The 19,685-nt window shown below is 43.0% G+C and overlaps 1 protein-coding gene across 4 annotated transcripts in view; it reads right to left on the minus strand.

Moving 5' to 3' along the window:
* Positions 1 to 19,685, minus strand: part of ANO8 (anoctamin 8) — a 102,145-nt gene that overhangs the window by 2,708 nt on the left and 79,752 nt on the right. For 3 of the 4 annotated variants that reach the window (XM_087702264.1, XM_087702269.1, XM_087702278.1), the window contains 3 exons: positions 17,597 to 17,728; positions 8,007 to 8,117; positions 741 to 2,366 (listed from right to left, as the gene is read on the minus strand). In XM_087702264.1, coding sequence (XP_087558390.1) covers positions 1,698 to 2,366; positions 8,007 to 8,117; positions 17,597 to 17,728 — 912 coding nt within the window. In that variant the 3' untranslated portion in view covers positions 741 to 1,697. Of the gene's footprint in view, positions 1 to 740; positions 2,367 to 8,006; positions 8,118 to 17,596; positions 17,729 to 19,685 lie in introns of those variants that run through there. The other variant, XM_087702272.1, reaches the window with a different exon arrangement.

Below are 19,685 nucleotides of genomic sequence, written 5' to 3' on the forward strand. Positions count from 1 at the left end.
AACTCTTCCCTATTCTGGCAAGGCCAGCTGCATGGATTTCTCATTGAAGTCACTTAAAAAAATCAGCTCAATTTACAGGTGATCCTTGCCTTACAACCATTCATTTAAGAACTGTTCAAAATTATGGCACTGGAAAAAGTGACTCGTAACCAGCCATTACACTTAGGGCTGTTGTAGCTGCCTTGTAGTCACTTGTGCACTTGGCAAAGACCATCTACTCACGACAGTTGCTGTGTCCCACAAGATCTATGTGATCACTAGTGACCTTCGCAGTGGGTTACCAACAGGCAAAGTTAATGCGGGGGGGGGGGAGACACGGGACATGCCAGATTCGCTTAGCAGTTGTGCTATTTCCTGGATGACCATGGCAAAAGGTGATAAAATAGGGCGCGACTCACTTAATGACCATATATCACTTACTGATGGAATTTCCAATCCCAATTGTGACTGTAAGTTGAGGACTACCTATATCTGTTTTTCCCCATTAAGCGGCAAATGGAGAAAAATTTCCTTGGCGCAGCTTGTCACAGGTCAAGGTCCTTGTTGCAAAATATATGTATATATATATATATAGCAATCCTTCATAACAGTGCCGTCCAAACTAGATTTTTATCCCTCCACCCCATCCCTTCATTTCTTGTTTTCTTGATTACTAAGTTTGTAGAAGGAAAAGAGGTGGTAGATCTTTGTTCCGAGAACTCTTAATGCTACTTGTCTCAAAAACAAAAATTTCGGGGGGGGGGGGGTTGGATCGACTGATGTAGCTTTTGAATCGTGTCTCAGAAACGTGAAAGTCACCGTGGGTTGTTTTTTTTTGTTCAGTTTTAGTGCAAGAGATGTCAATCATGCATGGACAATGGTTCCAACCTTCCCCCTCCCCTTCCAGCCTCCTGAAAATCATGTGCTTTGCTGCCCCACGAGGCTGTTCTTCAAGCAGAAATGGGGGCTGTGTGGGGATCACCTATGATTTAAATGGAAGGAGGGGAAAGTAAATGCAAAGCTTCCCCCCCCCCCATCCGATTCTAGTTATTTGTGGCTCTCTTCGAAATATTTACATCCAAGGAAAAGGCTACACTAGCTATGGCTGAAATTCTATCTAATACCTGAAGCATAAACTGGAGGGAAAGTAAAAACACTCCGATGAAGATTAATGGCGTTTTCAAAAGGTTTGTGACTTCTTAAACAAGAAATTGCACCAACTTTTTTTTTTTTTTTGCAGTCTTGTCCATCCCTGTTAAAGAGGGAGAAGCATCTGGGAATTATGTGGGTTCAAATTTAGAAAATTAGTTTGAGCCAGGATGCTTTCCTGGCCCAAGCTCTAATAAAATGAGGGGGAAAGACACGTAACACAACCTGTTAAAAGGTTAGTTGAACTCCCCTCTACCTTCCGCTTCGTATCCTTCACTTCTAACTTGCAATGCTTTTTCCTTATACTTGGGGCGTTCTTGGTTTAACATCTGACTTAGATCAATAACCACCAATATCAGAACTGGATCTCCGGGTTGAAGCCATCAAAACCTCCCTCGAACCACCTTCAACTTTCTTTTCCCCAGTGTAGATCTCTGGAAGGATTGCCCTGAAATTGCTTGGAAAATCCAACGCAGAGGCTGCCCCAATCCTGCTTGAGGAACCAACCAGCAACCCACGCCTTCCTCTTCCTCCCTCTTTCCCAGCTCTCAACACTCTAACAATCTTGGTTAGAGTTTGTGGCTTGGCCCCTCCTCCTCCACCACCATGGTTCGGATCTCCAGGTCCTCAGACACTTCCTCATCTGCCAACCCGTTGAGATGTGATCTGCTGGCCAAAGGCTTTTCGCCTGCATCTGCCGAAGGTCCGGGCCGTGGCGGGGATGGTGCCCCATTGCCCCCTTCGGATTTGCTGAAGTTAAACAGTTTGCTGGGGTTGAAAGGCTTAGTGGGTGACTGCACCTTCTCAGTGTTGGCTTCCCGTTTTGTCTCTGGGGACTTAAGGAACTTGAAACTAAGGAACCCAGGTAGTTTGTTATCAGTACTAGTGGGGGACTGGGGTGAACGGGCCGTCCCAGTGCCAGCTGCCCCCGTGCTCCCTGATAAAAACTTGCCCTGTAGAGGGATGATCTGCTTGAGCTTCAGGACGTTGTTGGTGGCCAGGAGGGAGCTGGGCCGTTTGGGTTTCTCGGATCCGTGGCTCGACCCTCCTGAGCCCTTCCCTTTGGGCTGACTCTTCTCGTGTCCAGGATCCTGCCCGCCACCATTAGCCTTGCCTTCTTCCCGGCTGCTCTCGCGTTCTTTCCGGGCATGATATTCGGCGTGGCGCTGACGCTCCTCTTCCTCCCGTTTACGACGCTGTTGTTGTTGGAAGTGGTGCTGGGCCTGTCGCTCGTGCTTCTGGGGAGGAATAACGATACAAGGATTAATTATCTTACCAATAGGGAACTGGAGGCTGATACATATGCAGGAACTGGGTATGTCTAGTTTAATGAAAAGAAGGACTAGGCGAGACAAGATAGCAGTGTTCCGATATCTCAGGGGTTGCCCCAAAGAAGAGGGAGTCAAACTATTCACCAAAGCACCTGAGGGCAGGACAAGAAGCAATGGGTGGAAACTGATCAAGGAGAGAAGCAACTTAGAACTGAGGAGAAATTTCCTGATAGTTAGAACAATTAATCATTGGAACAATTGCCTCCAGAAGTTCTGAATGCTCCAACACTGGAAGTCTTTAAGAAGATATTGGATATCCATTTGTCTGAAGTGATGTAGGGTTTCCTGCCTAAGCAGGAGGATGGACTAGAAGAGCTCCAAGGCCCCTTCCAACTCTGTTATTCTATTCTATTCCATTCCATTCCATTCCATTGTAGCTTCCCACAGCTTCCCCTTTCTCCCCTGAAGAGTCTGTCCTTTTTCACACACCTTTCTCTATCACAGTGTTTCTCAACCTTGGCGACTTTAAGTCCTGTGGACTTCAACTCCCAGAATTCCCCAGACAGCTATGCTGGCTGGGGGATTCTGGGAGTTGGAAGTCCACAGGACTTAAAGTTGCCAAGGTTGAGAAACACTGCTCTATCACCTTTATTTTTTAATACAGGTGGTCCTCGACTTACAGCAGTTCATTTAATGATCTTTCAAAGTTACGATGGCACTGAAAAAGGTGACTTATGACCGTTTTTCACACTTACAACCCATTTGGCATCAAGATTTGGTTGCTCAAGATTTGGGTGCTCGATAACTAATTCACATTTATGACAGTTACCGGGTTCCTGGGTCACGTGATTCCCTTTTGCAACCTTCTGACAAGCAAAGTCAGTGGGGAAGCCAGATTCACTTAACAACTGTGACAAGAAAAGTAGTAAAATGGGGCAAAATTCACTTATCCGTTGTGTCAGGTGTGCCTCCTTCAAAACCCAAGAAAGGAAACTCCGAACTGCATGGTTTTAGAGAAAAGGTATTTTTACTGGATATGAAGGGATAACAGCAAAAGAAAAGCAGGATCTGAAGCTAAAGGCACAAAAATTACCATATTTTCAGACTATAAGATTTGAGATTGAGATTTGAGATTTGTTTTATTTATATGCCGCCCTATTCCCAGCAGGGACTCAAGGGGGAAAGGAAACACAAAAGTACAATACAAGCATTTAAAATAGCCAACAGCCACACAGGTTGAGAGGGGAAGGGAGCTCATCAACCCCAGGCCTGCCAACACAGCCAGGTTTTAACGGCTTTTCGGAAGGCCTGGAGAGAGGTGAGGGTCCGAATCTCTGCGGGGAGTTTGTTCCAAAGGGCCGGAGCTGCCACAGAGAAGGCCCTCGCCCGGGTAGTAGCCAGATGGCATTGGCTGGTAGACGGAACCCGGAGGAGGCCAATCCTGTGTGAACTAATGGGTCTTTGGGAGGTAATTGGCAGCAGGCGGTCTCTCAAGTACCCAAGTAAGATGCACCGGGGTATAAGACGCACCAAGATTTCGAAGAGGTAAGGAAGAAAAAAAAGAGCTTTTGCCTTCCCTCAGCTCCCAGCAGCACTCTGCAGCCTTCATGAGGGCTGGGGGAAGGCAAAACACCCCCGTTTTTGCCTTGCCCCAGCCCTGCTGAAGCCTGCAGATGGCTGCAGGGGGCTGAGGGAAGGCAAAAAAAGCCTCAGTTTTTGTGAAAAATTGCCTGTTTTTTGCCAAAATGGGTGCATTTTTGCCTTGCCCCAGCCCTGCTGAAGCCTGCTGGGGCCTGGGGGAAGGCAAAAAAGCCTCCATTTTTGCAAAAAACAGGTCGTTTTTTCGCAAAAATGGGATGTGGGGATGAGGCAGTATTCGATGTATAAGATGCACCAACATTTCCATGCTCTTTTAAGGGGGAGGAAGGTGTGTCTTATATTCCAAAAAATACAGTATATATTGAAAGTATTATCAAATCCCTCCCCCCAAGGACCCAGGCTGACTGCCCAATCCCCAGCCCCCATGGTGTCAAGTTGGGCTCATCTTCAGATGGCTTCATCCATCTGGTATCCTGGGATTGTTGAATTTGACTGGGCATAAGGGCTCCTCTCCCCCGGTTACTATGGCAGCCAATAGCAAGCAAGCAAGCAAGCAAGCAAGCAAGCAAGATAGAGCTGATGCAATGTCTCACTTAGCGACAGAAATTTTGGGCTCAATTGTGATCGTAAGTTGAAGACTGCCTGTACGGGTCGTCTGTAGGCATGTTTGCTAAGCGAGGCAGGTGAAGTGAATTTTGCCCCATTTTATGCCTTTTCTTGTCCCAGTTGTTAAGTGAATTACTGCACTTGTCAAATTAGTAACATGGTTGTTAAGTGAAGCTGGCTTCCCCATTGACTTTGCTTGTCAGAAGGTTGCAAAAGGGGATCACGTGACACCCCCCCCAAGGGAGACTGCAACCGTCATAAATACGATTCAGTTGTTCAAGCATTTGAATTTTGATCACATGACCGTGGGAATGCTACAATGGTTGTAAGTATGAAAAATGGTCATAAGTTACTTTTTTCAGTGCCATGATAAGTTCAAATTGTTGCTAAATGAACTGTTGTAAATCAAGGAGTATCTGTAATAAACTATCATCCCTAAAGATGATCTGGTGGGGCAGGGATGTACGCTCTGAAAAATAGCATGCACCATCCTATAAACTACCATTATGCTCTATACTTTGCTGCTTAAATCAAATGTAATGATGGGTAATTTGCAAATATGTAAATGGAATTATTGGGGAGTGGGAACAGCTAGTTGCAAAATACTACAGGAGTGGAAGAGATTCTTTTCATTTGAGACAACTGGGAGGTAATATCCCTTTGGTCTGAGCCAGTTTAAAAGAGCAAAAGGATTGTAAGCCACCCACCCCCTCCGCCGCCCTTAGCTTACTCACTAGTAAATGGAGACTTAAGTACACATTTCCAGTTTCCAGGAACTTTTTTAAAATAACATTTTTTTCCTTTCAATAAATCTAGATTCCTTTCCAAGAATCTAGCTTTTTATTATTATTTATTTCTTTGAATTTATTATCTGCCCAACTCCAATGGACTCAGACTAGCATACAAGTAATCCTTGATTTACAACAGTTCATAATAGTGACCTTTGAAGTTACAATGGAACGGAAAAAACATATGACTGTTTTTCACACTTACAACCATTGCAGTATCTCCATGGTCACATGATCAAAACTCAGACACTTGGCAACCGGTTCATATTTATGATGGTTGCCTTGTCCCAGAGTCATATGATCCACTGTTGTGACCTTCTGACTGGCAAAGTCAATGGGAAAGCCAGCTTCACTTAACAACCGTATTACTAACTCAACAACTGCAGTGATTCACTTAACAACTGTGGTGAGAAAGGTCATAAAATGGGGCAAAACTCACTTAACAATTGTCTCACTTAGAAACAGGAATTTTGGACTCGATTGTGGCTGTAGGTCGAGGATTACTTGAACTTGTACTTGAAAAACCATAACGAAACAGCTTAAAAACACTTAACCCCGGTCCTGCTGGAGGAGCTGATGTCGCAATGACATGGCGTGCAATCTTGGAGCTCCAAGATCACAGTCGATACTTTTGCCGCTGGACAGTCCTTTTGGACCTAAATCGTCCCGAAGAGCCAGAGATAGGGAAGAGTACATCCTGCTGATCTCAGGGACACCGCAAAGTCCCTGATTGATCCAGGAGAATCTCTTTTGGCCAGCGACAGAAGTGCAGTCATTGAAGCTGCTGAAGTTGGGACAGCTCCGTAACGGGAGGAAAATGGAAAGAGAAAGTGTGTCCATCTGGTGAGGAAATCTTATTATTATAAAAGAGATTTCCCCCCACAAAAAATTAAAGCTAAATTAAATTTGAAAACAGAAGAGAACAAGCGGCGAAATTAAGCTACATTAGACAGTGTGTTATCCTTTTTTTAAATTTTTTAAATTTTCTTTTACGGATGGAATGTTTCCTATTCTTCCTATTCCTATTCTTTAAATTGAACGGATTAGTTTTTTTTCTATTATTTTTTATATTCTTTTTAATACCTATGGAATAAAATCTTTTTCCTAATTTTTATAATGCTGGATTGGATGGTTTATTTTCTTTTGCTCCATTTAAGAATTTTGTTTTCTTTAAGCCTGGAATATAAAGAAGATATAAAAGGAATACAAAGAGGACTGTAATAACAGAGGGAAAGAAAGTAACACTGCCACTTGGAGGCTGGAGGCTTGGAAAGCTTGGAAATATTGTCTATTCTTTTTTCTCTTTGATCATTTGATTTTGCATTTCAAGGTTCCTCAGCTTGTTTACAGAGAGTGATAGTAAGAAGAGCATGGCGCAACATGAAAAAGAAACTTTAACATTGCAAAAGATTATGTTTGAAATTCAAAAATTATTAGAAGTAGCACAGAGAATTGAGAAGAGATTAGAGAACATAGATCTTAGAACAGCAAAATTTGAGGGAAAAATTGAGGATGTTCATCAAATGAAAAATGTGTTTATTCAAAAATAAAAAAAAATCTATTAAAAAAAAACACTTAACCCAAATGGATAGCCCAGACTAAAGTAATCTTAAAAGTAAAAATTCCCCTCGCATATATGTGCTAGTCGTTCCCCACTCTAGGGGACAGTGCTCATCTCCGTTTCAAAGCCAAAGAGCCACAGAGCTGTCAGAAGATGTCTCCATGGTCATGTGGCCGGCATGACTAAACATCAAAGGCGCATGAAACGCTGTTATTTTCCCACCAAAGGTGGTTCCTATTTTTTCTACTTGCAATTTTTAAGTGCTTTCGAACTGCTAGGTTGGCAGAAGCTGGGACAAGTAACGGGAGCTCACTCCATTATGCGGTGCTAGGGATTCAAACCGCTGAACTACCGATCTTTCTGATCGACAAGCCACTGAGCCACTGACCCTTTAAATAACATTATGGATGACAAAAGTCAAATAGGGATCCTAGACAAACCTCAGATCTGGAGCTAAAGCTAGGTTTTCAGAGAGGGGGAGGGCAGCCCTTATTACTATAGGATGCTGCTCCAGAGGATGGGGTTTTCTTGATTGCAAGTTCCTGTTGAGGTGGGACAGCAACACTTTGCACTAAATGCAATATAAAAGCTCTAAAAAATGGAGCTGAGGTTGGCCTTGTAAGATAGGCTGGTATTAAGCTTGCAAGTCACCTAATGGTGAGCCAATGCGTATTTACAATGCGTGTCCTGGACTTATGACCAAGATTTCTATTGCTAAGCCAGACAGTTAAGTGAGTTGTGCCCCATTTTACAACTTTTGCCATAGCTCTTAAGCCAATCATTGCAGCCTTAAGTGCATCATGTGGTTATTAAGCTTTCCCCATTGACTCTGTTTGTCAGAAGCCAGCTGTGAAGGTTACAAGTGGTGATCGTATGACTCTGGGACACTACCACTGTCGTAGGTACAGGCTAAGTGTATACACTGCTCATACTGGTTGCTCCCTTCAGTTGTAACTTGGAATGGGCACTAAATGAATGGCTGTAAATTGAGGACTACCTGTATTGAAAAGAGAGAGAGAACTCCATGTTGTGCATCTCTCTTGTGAGACTCACCTTAAAGGCTTCCCGCCTCTGGTATTCAAGCTTGGCCATCTCTTCCGCAAGCCAGGCCGGGACATCAGGAATTGCAACTTGGATGACATATTTGAGCAAAAGGGCAAAATGCTGCAGAGAGAAGAGAGACAGACTGTAAAGAGTAAGGAAGATGACTTGGACGGAGGTACAGAATAACAGAATAACAAGAGTGGGGAGAGACCTTGGAGGTCTTCTAGTCCAGCCCCCTATTCAAGCAGGAGACCCTATACCAGGGGTCTGCAACCTTAAACACTCAAAGAGCCATTTGGATCTGTTTCCCACAGAAAACACCGGAGCCACAAACCTGGGTGGGTGTGGCCAACTTGACATCACTCATTCCCAACCTGTCACATGTACCAGCCATTCCTACCCAGGTTTTGTGGCTCCTGATGTTTTCTGTACCTCTGTGTGTCTGTGGCTCCCGGTGTTTTCTGTACCTCTATGTGTACATCTCTTTCTCTCTCTCTCTCTCCCTCTCTCTCTCTCTCTCTCTCTCTCTCTCTCTCTCTCTCTCTCTCCCTCCCTCCCTCCCTCCCTCCCTCACACATCTCTCTCAGGCCAGGCAAGGAGTGACTGGAAGGGGAGGGTGAGGGGCGGGGCCAGCCGGTGATGGGTTCAGCCAACAGGGAGCCCAGAAAGGGGACTAAAGAGCCGCATGTGGCTCCGGAGCCACGAGTTGCTGATACCCGCCCTATGCCATTCCAGACAAGTGGCTGTCGAGTCTCTTTTTAAAAACCTCCAGTGATGAAACACAACTTCTGAAGGCAAGCTGTTCTACTGGTTTATTGTTCTCACTCTTACGAAGTTCTCCATATTTCCAGGTTGCTTCTCTCCTTGATTAGTTTCCATCAATTGCGTATTCTAGTTCTGCCTTCAGGTGTTTTGGAAAATAGGCTGATCCTCCTCTTCTTGTGGCAGCCCCTCAAATATTGGAACACTGCTGTCATGTCCCCCTTAGTCCTTCTTTTCATTAAGCTACACAAGGTCTGTCACCCAAATGGCCAGGGACGAAACATAACTTATCATAGAAACTGGTGGATAAGCCAAGAATTTTAGCTGCTAAAATACGTCCCCAAAATTTGGTTCAGCTTATCCAAAGATGGACTTATTCACAACTACCAGTATATACTGTAATTCTTTTAAAAAGTGCCTGTATATCTCTGCATTCCATATGTAATTATGATTAAAAGCTCATCTGTGGGTAACCTGGCCCTCATATTTTTAACCAAAATACTATGGGGGGGGGGAAAGTGCCACCCATGAATAAGCCAACTTTAAAAATGTATGTATGTTTTCATCTTTATCATTGGCTTATCTACAGTTGGTATATTTTTCATGGTATGTTGGTTAAAAATGTGAGAGTTGGTTTATATATAAACATGCATAGAAAGTCCAGCACAAACAGATCATATTTAGGGTTCCACCACAAAACCGCGGTAGACTAAAGCGCGCTCGACGAAAGCGCGTATGTGACGTCATCACAGCGTGACGAAAACAGCACGCTGTGAGCGGTAAACTTAAAATTAACGCGTAAATCTAAACCTAACCCCCCCAAACCTAACCCTAAACCTAAGCCTAAGCCTAACCCTTAACCTAACCCTAAACGTAACCCTAAACCTAACCCTTAACCTAACGCTAAACCTAACGCTAACTCTTAACCTAACCCTAACCCTTACCTTTATGTGAATCGGCTTGCTTTAAAAGCGCTTTTTAAAGCACCCTTTTTCTTTCTTGTCGCGCTGCTGATGACGTCACGTACGCGCTTTAATCAGGCGCGCTTTAGTGGACTGCGATTTTGACGTGCCACGCATATTTAGAACAGGCTTAGATTCTTCCCTAATTCACAGGAGTATAAGAAAGGGAGCGAGGTATAGAACCTATTTCAGTCTTGCAAAATTCTGCTATTACAGTCAATCTCAACAAAGGAGTTTTAGCTTTCCTCTGGAGCTGATTACCTAGGCTGGTAGTGGAATGGACAGAAAGGGGCAGAAAGCAAGTTGTGTTCACACACACAACAATAGTAAAGGTTCCCCCGCACATATGTGCTAGTCTTTCCTGACTCTAGGGGGCAGTGCTCATTTCAGTTTCTAAGAAGGAAGAGCCAGCGCTATCCGAAAGCGTCTCCATAGTCATGTGGCCGGCATGACTAAATGCCGAAGATGCACGGAACACTATTACTTTCCCATCAAAGTGGTTCCTATTTTTTACATCCTTTCGAACTGCTAGGTTGGCAGAAGCTGGGACAAGTAACGGGAGCGCACTCCATTACGTGGTGCCAGGTATTCGAACCGCTGAACTGCCGACCTTTCTGATCGACAAGCTCAGCGTCTTAGCCACTGAGCCACACAATACAGAACAACAGGTTCTGTCAGAAGAAATGTATTTTTGGAGGGAAGATAGAAAGTTGGAGGGTGGTGGAAGAAAGAGGTGTATGGAGAAAGGAAGAGGTATATTGGGCTTTTATTTTCTGGGGCATTGTCGACAAGAGGAATTGATGCAATTACTGCTTAATACTGTATGGGGTATACACGTGAGTGTATGAAAATGAAAATAAAATATACTAAAACCTTTAGAAGAAATGTATTTTTTAAGATACTGTTACCAAACTAAAATCAAGATTTTTGTTCCATTATAAGAGAGGTTTTTTTTTTTACTTTTAACCTCATTTGTATATATAAAAATTTACATAGCAAAATGAGCTATAGGAAATAATAAAAATGCAAGGGCCCTTATGACAAAAGGTCATCAGACATTACCTGCAGATGCCATGGCCTCTGTTACACCTGTAACCAGAGAGAGTCCACATCCCTCCAAAATTGCTTCAATGGAAAATTATGTTTGTAATTTTTAATCGCCTGAAATTTGAAAGGTCTCAGACCTGACCTCTTTACATTTACCATATTTTTTGGAGTATAAGATGCACTTCCCCCCAAAAAAACAGGGTGAAAATTTGGGTGCATCATATACACCGAATGTCACCCAACCACCCGCTGACCCCTATCCTTTGGCCTTGCCTCCCAGCAATTTGAAGAACTGGCTCGCCCGTCAGGCCTGGGGATAAGGACCATTACCCCGCCCGAATGTCGTATGCATGTTGCGTATTATTTTATTATGTGTTGTTGTCTTAGTATTGTATTGTATTGTATTCCCCTCCCCCTGGTTTCTGTGAGCCGCCCTGAGTCCCCTCAGGGAAAAGGGCGGCCTACAAATAAAATCAATTCCAATTCCAATTCCAATTCCAATTTGCCTCCTTGTAGCAAATAGCAAACAGCCTGCTTCAGCTTCAGCACAGCCTGATTAACACAAGCAGCTGATTGTCGGTTGGATCGGCCTCCTGACCATCAGCTGTTTCAGAATGCAGGGATTGCCATAGCCTATTGCCGCCTCCATGTGCCCCATTTTTGTCCTCCACATCCCATTTTTGTCCTCTGCGTGCCCCATTTTCTGCCCATTTCAATCCCTGCCACCCAGAACAGACAGAAAATGGGGCGTGCGAAGGCCAAAAATGGGGCGTGCGGAGGCTAAAAACAGGATGTGGAGGCCGAAAATGGGGCCCGTGGAGGCAGCAAAAGGCTATGGCAATCCCTGCAGCCTGAAATAGCTGAGACCCGGCAATCATCAGCTTGTGCTAATCAGGCTATGCTGAAGCTGAAACTGAAATGGGGCTGTTTGTTGTTTGCTGTAAGGAGGCAAATTGATGGGCTGGAGAGGCAGATTCCCCCCCCCCCCCACCTTGTTTTCTTCCTCAAAAGCTAGGTGCGTCTTATACTCAGAAAAATACGGTAACTAATGTCTGGTATCACTTGAGATCTTATACTAACTCAAAATGAGACTGCTAAACTCAGATCTGGGCATAATATGTAGTTCTGAGACAGGAAACAGATTGTTATTCAGCTGCTTCTAAGTCCTCGTGATGTAACAGATGTCACTTCAGCAGGGCTGTTCAGTAATCATTAGACTTTGAGGTCTTGTGAGATGAGTCACCAATGATGTTGTTTAATCTTGCGGTCTTCTTTTGGCTTTTCTCCATTGCCTTCAATGCCTCCAGACATCATTGGATCCTTGCCAATGACTTGTCCTTTGCATGATATGTCCAAAGTATTCCCAAAGATACTTTCAGCTCCCACTTTCCAAGTTTTCTCCTAAGACCTGGCTCAGTTCCCAAGCACCAGGGTCAGGATGTCTCTGGGGATCTTACAATGGACTGTAGTAAGGAGGTGGATCCCCAGGAGGGAGGGGAGGAGTAAGAGAGGCAATATTATGTGTGAGAGAAAGAGGATGAAGATAGCCTCTTCCTAATACAGGCAGCCCTCAACTTAAAACAGTTCATTTAGGGACCTTTCAAAGTTACATCATCATTTTTTTAAAAGTGAGTTATGACCATTTTTCACACAGCCATTGTGGCATCCCCATGGTCACATGATCAAAACTCAGCTGCTTGGCAACTGATTCATATTTATAATTATTGCAATGTCCCAGGGTTATATGATGACCTTCTGACATGCAAAGTCAATGGGGAAGTCATATTCATTGATCAGCTGTGTTCGTACCTCAACAATTGCAGTGATTCACTCAACAACTGTGCAAGAAAGGTCATAAAATGGGGCAAAACTCAATGTCTCATTTAGTGACATAAATTTTGGGCTCAATTGTGGTCGTACAGTTGAGGACTACCTGTGGCTCACAGAGTATATTGCAGATGCAGATAATGGAGTCTTCAGTCTGACAAGATTTTTTTTTTTTTTGTCTATAGGTGTAAAACAATAAAGAACTCAGCTTGGAAGAACTGCCTGCCATGTGTCATTCTTGGAGGTGGGTCTGACATCGCGACGATACAACATGGGATCTTGGAGTTCCAGGATCGCCGTTGATATCTCTGCCGCTGGACGGTCCTTTTGGACCTAAACCATCCCGTAGAGACGGTGATAGAGAAGGGCACATCCTGACGATCCCAGGGACACCGCAAAATCCCCGGTAGATCCAGAAGAAGCCCTTTTTTCCGGCCACAGAGAAGCAGCCATTGAAGCTACTGAAAGTCGGGAAAGCTCCAGAATAGAAGCAAAGCGGGAGAGAAAGTGTGTCGAATTGGTGAGATAAATTTTATTATTAGAGAAGAGAACACCCAAAAAGTTCAAAAGTAAAATTAAAATTGAAGACAGAAGAGGTTAAGTGGCGATATTAAGCCTGAGTCAAACTTAGTGTGTTATTTTTTTTCTTTTTAATCTTTTTATTGATGGAATTTTGACAAACGCTTCTTACTTTTTAAACCGGACTGGTTTATTTTCTTCTTCTTCTATTTTTCTTTTTTTAATACCTATTGATTAAGACTTTTTTTTCATTTTTTTCCAACGTTCTATTGCATTTTCTCCTTAAGAACTTTTCTTTTTCTCCTTAAGCCTGGAATATAAAGAGGGGAGTAAAAGTAGAAAAAAAGAAGTAACACTGCCACTTAGAGGCTTGGAAGCTTGGAAACATTGGTTTTTTTTCCTTTCTTTAAACATTTGATATACATTTCAAGGTCTTTTGAGTTTGTTTATTGAAAATGATAGTGGGAGGAGCACGGATTGTTTATACAGGTGCTCCTCTGGGGTACTATCAGTAGTTGGACTGGAGTGAAAAGAAAGCCTTGACTTGAAAGAGAGAAGATTGCAGTGAATTTGTTTGGAACTTAATAAAAAATCTTTATTCTATATAGTGGCAGTGTTTGCTATCTGGAGGAATGTTGCAGCACGGAAAAGAAAAGGAAGTGACATTATAGATGATTATGCAAGAAATTCAAAAAATACAAGTAAGAACAGAGAGCATTGAAAAGAGAATGGAGAATATTGAACAAAGAACAGAAAAAATAGATGAAAAAATTTACTTATCAAATGATGATGAAATAGGACAGATTTCAAAAAATTGAATAAAAAGATGAACAAAAAGATAAGAAAATTGGTGATATTGACAGCAGATTGAGTGTGGATGGAAAAGACACGAGTGGAATATTGGAATGGGAGATTGACAGATTAGAATTTTACCTCAGATTCCAGAATATAGAAGAAGGGAGAAAATTTGGCAGATGTAATGATATAAATTTTGGCAGAAGCATCAGTGATAACCAAAGGGAAGTTGATGGAAGGAACAGACGAGGGGTCTTGAGTCTTTACAAGATATGCAATGGAAAACAAGTTGCCAAGAGATGTCCATATAAGATCTACCAAAAAAGCAATTAGAACACAAATACTACAAATGGCAGGAGATATAAAATTGCACTACTATTGGAAGGATACAGGATGATGTAATGAAATGCTATAATAAAAACTAATTGAAATTTAAACTTAGAATATTACGCATAAAATGAAGTAATAATAGTTATAATCAAATAAATGATTAACAATGAATATATATATATATATATATAGTATTTGTGCTGATAAATAAATAAAGGTGACACTAAATACATACATACATACATACATACATACATACATACATACATACATACATACATACATATGAATGAAAATACCAATGCAGGAGGAAGTTATTCGTAAAATAATGGAATGTGCTGAAATAAGTAAATTGATATTTGAAATTAGAGAACAAGAAGATAAACAATTTTATAAGATATGGGATTTATTTTATTAATGGTTAGATAAAAAATATGGAAATGAAAGATACTAGAGAATGTTATCAATACAAGAATAATAGAATGATACTGAATATAACGTAAATATATATTATTATTGGATAGATTGAAGATGATGTAATGAATTGTTATAATATAAATGAACCCAATATTTAGTATATCTCGTTTAAAATGAAGGAATAATAGTGACAGTCAAACAAATGAGGTATAATGATAATGTATACATATTCAATTTGATATTATGTGATTCATATAAATTGCAAGTGATGACTATGGAAAGAATGCACAAAAACCTTGCAACCAATCAACATTCTTGGTTTAAGGTCTGATATCAATCTAACCAGTAAGCAAGTTGCCCAGGGGTGGGATTCAGCCAGTTTGGGCGAACTGGTAGTTCCAACGATCAGTTGAGAGCGAACCGGTTCTCTCTGACGATCAGGTGGGCCCGCCTATCCTTGTGCTTTGCTTATCTATATCCTCTCAACTGATTAGCTCCGCTCTGCCGTGTCTCATCTGTGTTACTTCCCAAGCAGTAACGTTGAAGGTAAATTGTGGGAAAATTGTGCGTGCATGCACAGCATGCGTCACACAATCACTGAACCAGTTGTTAAACCGGCCAGATCCCACCATTGAAGTTGCCTCTTTCTTCTCAAGAACGCACTGTCTCCCTCCTGGGTGTCCTTCCCAATTCTGAATGCAGCATTTTCATCTAATTGTTTTTGTTGTATGTATTGTTGAAGTCTGGAGCGTACAATCTTGAGCGTTAAGCTGAATAAAATGAGGGCAACCATTATTCCTGGCTTTAATCCAGCAACATATTTATTTAAAAGAGTTATACGGCTGCTCACCTTATGCACTTCTGAGTGGCTTACCACAACCATAATAAACTACCAATAAATAAAACAATCATCTGTGGGATTCCAAATCTTTTCCTACTGGTTCTTTGAGAGAGTGCTTTGCACGCACGCGCAGCACTCAAAGACCACTCTCGTTGTAAGCGGTGGTGAGCTGAGCTGTTGTTTAGCTCAGCTGAGGCATGGCAATCTGCTTACAATAATACAATAGCAGAGTTGGAAGGGACCTTGGAGGTCTTCTAGTCTAACCCCCTGCGTAGGCAGGAAACTCTATACCGTTTCAGACAAATGGCTATCCAACATCTTCTTAAAGACTTCCAGTGTTGGGGCATTCACAACCTCTGGAGGCAGCTGCTCTGCCACACAAATCAGCTGAGCTAAAAAACAAGGGAATATAGGACAGGGAACGGTGGGAGGGTGGAGCCAGCCAGAGGTGGTATTTGCAGGTTCTCCAAACTACTCAAAATTTCCACTACCGGTTTGCCAGAAGCAGTCTGAACCCCACAGAGTGAAAGTGGCTGAATACCACTCTGAAAACAATAATTAAAAACGATAAAACAAAAATCCTGCACCGTAATCATGTTTATTTATTTTATTATTTATTTTATTAGTTTGTATGCCGCCCACTCTTGGAAGACTCAGGGCGGCTTACAAATAAGAAGGGAAGGGAGGGGATATAAAAAATAAAAAACAACAATTAAAAATTCAACAACATTCATGACTTAGGATGGGGCTGGATAAGTCAACAGCCCCAGGCCTGCCGGAACAGCCAGGTCTTGGTCGCTTTGCGGAAGGCCGGAAGGGTAGTAAGGGTCCGGATCTCAATGGGGAGATTGTTCCAAAGGGCCGGAACAGCTACAGAGAAGGCCCTCCCCCAGGGGGTCGCCAGCCGACATTGACCAGCAGATGGAATCGGGAGGAGGCCTAATCTGTGAGATCTAATAGGTCTCTGGGAGGTAATTGGCAGGAGGCAGTCTCTCAGGTAGCCAAGTCCGATACCATGTAGGGCTTTAAAAGTAACGACTAGCACTTTGAAGTGTGTCCGGAGACCAATGGGAAGCCAGAGCAGCTCGCGGAGGATGGGTGTAATGTGGGTGTACCTAGGTGCACCCACAATCGCTCGCGCGGCTGTATTCTGGACTAGCTGAAGTCTTCGAACACTCTTCAAGGGCAGCCCCATGTAGAGCGCGTTACAGTAATCCAGTCTTGAGGTGACGAGGGCATGAGTGACTATCCGAAAGGCCTCCCGGTCCAGATAGGGTCGCAATTGGTGCACCAGGCGAACCTGGGCAAAGGCTCCCCTGGTCACAGCCGACAGGTGATGTTCTAGTGTCAGCTGTGGATCCAGGAGGACTCCCAAATTGCGAGCCCTCTCTGAGGGGCGTATAATTTCACCCCTCAGGCTAAGAGATGGAATAGCTGGACCATCCTTGGGAGGGAGCATCAATAGCCACTCAGTCTTGTCGGGATTGAGTGCAAGCTTGTTCGCTCCCATCCAGACCCTGACAGACTCCAGGCACTGGAACATCACTTCTACCGCTTCACTGAGTTCTACCGCTTCACTGTTAAGTATCAGCACACCTTCTAATTGTCCTCTGTTCTTTCTCAATGGTTGGATGAATATGAAATAAACGGAAAATAAAGTTTGGCAAGTCCACCAAAGTAATAATACAGGTCGTTCTTGTCTTACGACCACAATTGAACTCAAAATCTCCACTGCCAAGCGAGACATTTGAGTTTTGCCTTATTTTATTATCTCTCTTGCCACAATTGTTAAGTGAATCACTGCAGTTGTTAAGTTAATGGCTGTTCAGTGAATCTGGCTTCCCAAATGACTTGTCAGAAGGTCGCAAAAAGTGATCACACAACCCCGGGGGACTCTGCAACCGTCATAAATATGAGTCAGTTGCCAAGCGTCCAAATTTTAATTATGCGACCATGAGGATGCTGCAATGTCGCAAGTGTGAAGAACGGCACTTTTTCGGTGCTCTTGTAACTTCAAATGGTCACTAAATGAATGGTTGTAATTCAAGGACTGCCCATAGAGGAAAAGAAGAAGAAGCGGAAGCCGATCACACTCTTACCTCTAGCACCACCACAGAGATTATAGCACCTTCTGGACTCAGCCATGGAAAAAGACGCTGCAGCTGCCCACACTGGCCAATCAGGTAACAGTTCACCACAATGGCCAGGACCCCCATGGCCTCCATCACTTTCTGCAGAGGTAGAGAAAAATGCCTTTAAAAAAATATGAATCTCTTTCAAGAACTGACTTGAGAAGAATCCTTCTCTTCTTTTAGCAACTGGGAAAGAAAAACTCTACAATGTATAGCATAACAAAAACAAACTTGAGGGAACCCACAGAATGACAGACAAAAGGGCATGTCCTTCAAACAATATACAGGACTCACTGCCACACGATACGGCAACGGCTACAAGCCAATGATTTTCACCAATTGTATCCAATTCCATTTTAAATTATTTTTTTTATCAGATTTCAATAATAATTTCTGCCTGGAACTCTGCACTTTGATATGACCCAAGAGCTATTCAATAGAATAAACTAACCAAAAGGGAGGAAAAATAACATTCATTTGTGGAAGAGGAGCAGTGAGCTGTCAATCAACGGCTTTCAGGTAAGTAAACAGAGTTTTCCTAATCAGGTGCGATTTACCTCCAAATACAGGTAAACCTCCATTTACACCACAATTCAGATTAGAACTCTTGTTGCTAGGTAGTGTCATTAAGTGAGTCATTATGTGACCGCACACGAGTGTCATGACTTTTTGCCAGTGTTGTTAAGCAGATTAAGCAGCCGTTAAGGGAATCCAGATTTTGCCATTGACTTGCTTATTGGAAACCAGTTGGAAAGATGATAGATGCTGATAGAGCCGAGGTGGCGCAGTGGTTAGAGTGCAGTACTGCAGGCCACTTCAACTGACTGTTATCTGCAGTTTGGTGGTTCAAATCTCACCGGCTCAAGGTTGACTCAGCCTTCCATCCTTCCGAGGTGGGTGAAATGAGGACCCAGACTGTGGGGGCAATATGCTGACTCTGTAAACCGCTTAGAGAGGGCTGAAAGCCCTATGAAGCGGTATATATAAATCTTACTGCTATTGCTATTGCTATTGTGAGAGCCCGGGACACTGCAGTTCCAAACACCGCTAGGTTGTTGGTGCAAAGCTAGTTTGCCCCCTGTGATGCAACGTGGAACAGCATGCATGTGTGAACTAACAAGGTTGCCAGAACTACTCTGTGTTAAAAAGCATGGTAGACTTTTCTGGCTATGGATGCCATATGCTTTTAAAAATAAACCTGCAGTTGTCATTAATATAGCTGGTTGCCAAGCCTCCGAATCATGTTACCATGGGGAGGAGGGCTGCCATGGTGCAGTATGACCACCATTTTAACTTCAAATTGTTGCTAAATGAATGGTCGTAAATTGAGGTCTACCTGTATCAGTTTGTCCCTGGCCCAGAAGGGAGGGACTATTGCCTTCATGAAAGTTGGGACAGAGCAGAAAAAAACAATAGAATTGGAAGGGACCTTGTTAGGATATGATAATGAAGAAAAGGGAATAGGAAAGGATAAGAATAAAATTATAACAGGGTTTGTGGGAAAACCACCCTGAAAATACACCAGTTCAGAGCTGAAAAGAGACAGGCACAACAGAAAAGGAAAGGAAGAAAGTAGGGGAGGAAGAGAGGAAAGGGGAGAGAAGGAAGGAAGAGGAAAGGAGAGGAAGGAGGGAATGGATCGAAAGATGAGGAAGGGTAGGAGGGGGAAGAGGAAGAGAGGAGTAGGGGAGAGGTAAAGGAAGTAGGAAAAGGAAAGGAGAAGAGGAAGGAAGAAAGAGAAAGAGGGAGGGTAGGAGGGGGAAGAGGAAGAGAGGAGTAGGGGAGAGGTAAAGGAAGTAGGAAAAGGAAAGGAGAAGAGGAAGGAAGAAAGAGAAAGAGGGAGGGTAGGAGGGGGAAGAGGAAGAGAGGAGTAGGGGAGAGATAAAGGAAGTAGGAAAAGGAAAGGAAAAGAGGAAGGAAGAAAGAGAAGGGAAGGAGGGTAAGAAGAAAATTAAACATGGGGTGTTGACAATACAAAGTAGGTGTATGGGATGGTAACAAAAGCAACCTGGGATGTATATCTTAACTTTTTATATAGAAAAACAAACATGTAAAA

Source organism: Thamnophis sirtalis, unplaced genomic scaffold (assembly GCF_051295495.1).
Source record: "Thamnophis sirtalis isolate CommonGarterSnake01/CBP01778 unplaced genomic scaffold, rThaSir2_p1.2 scaffold_1, whole genome shotgun sequence".
In the NCBI taxonomy this organism is placed as follows: Eukaryota; Metazoa; Chordata; class Lepidosauria; order Squamata; family Natricidae; genus Thamnophis; species Thamnophis sirtalis.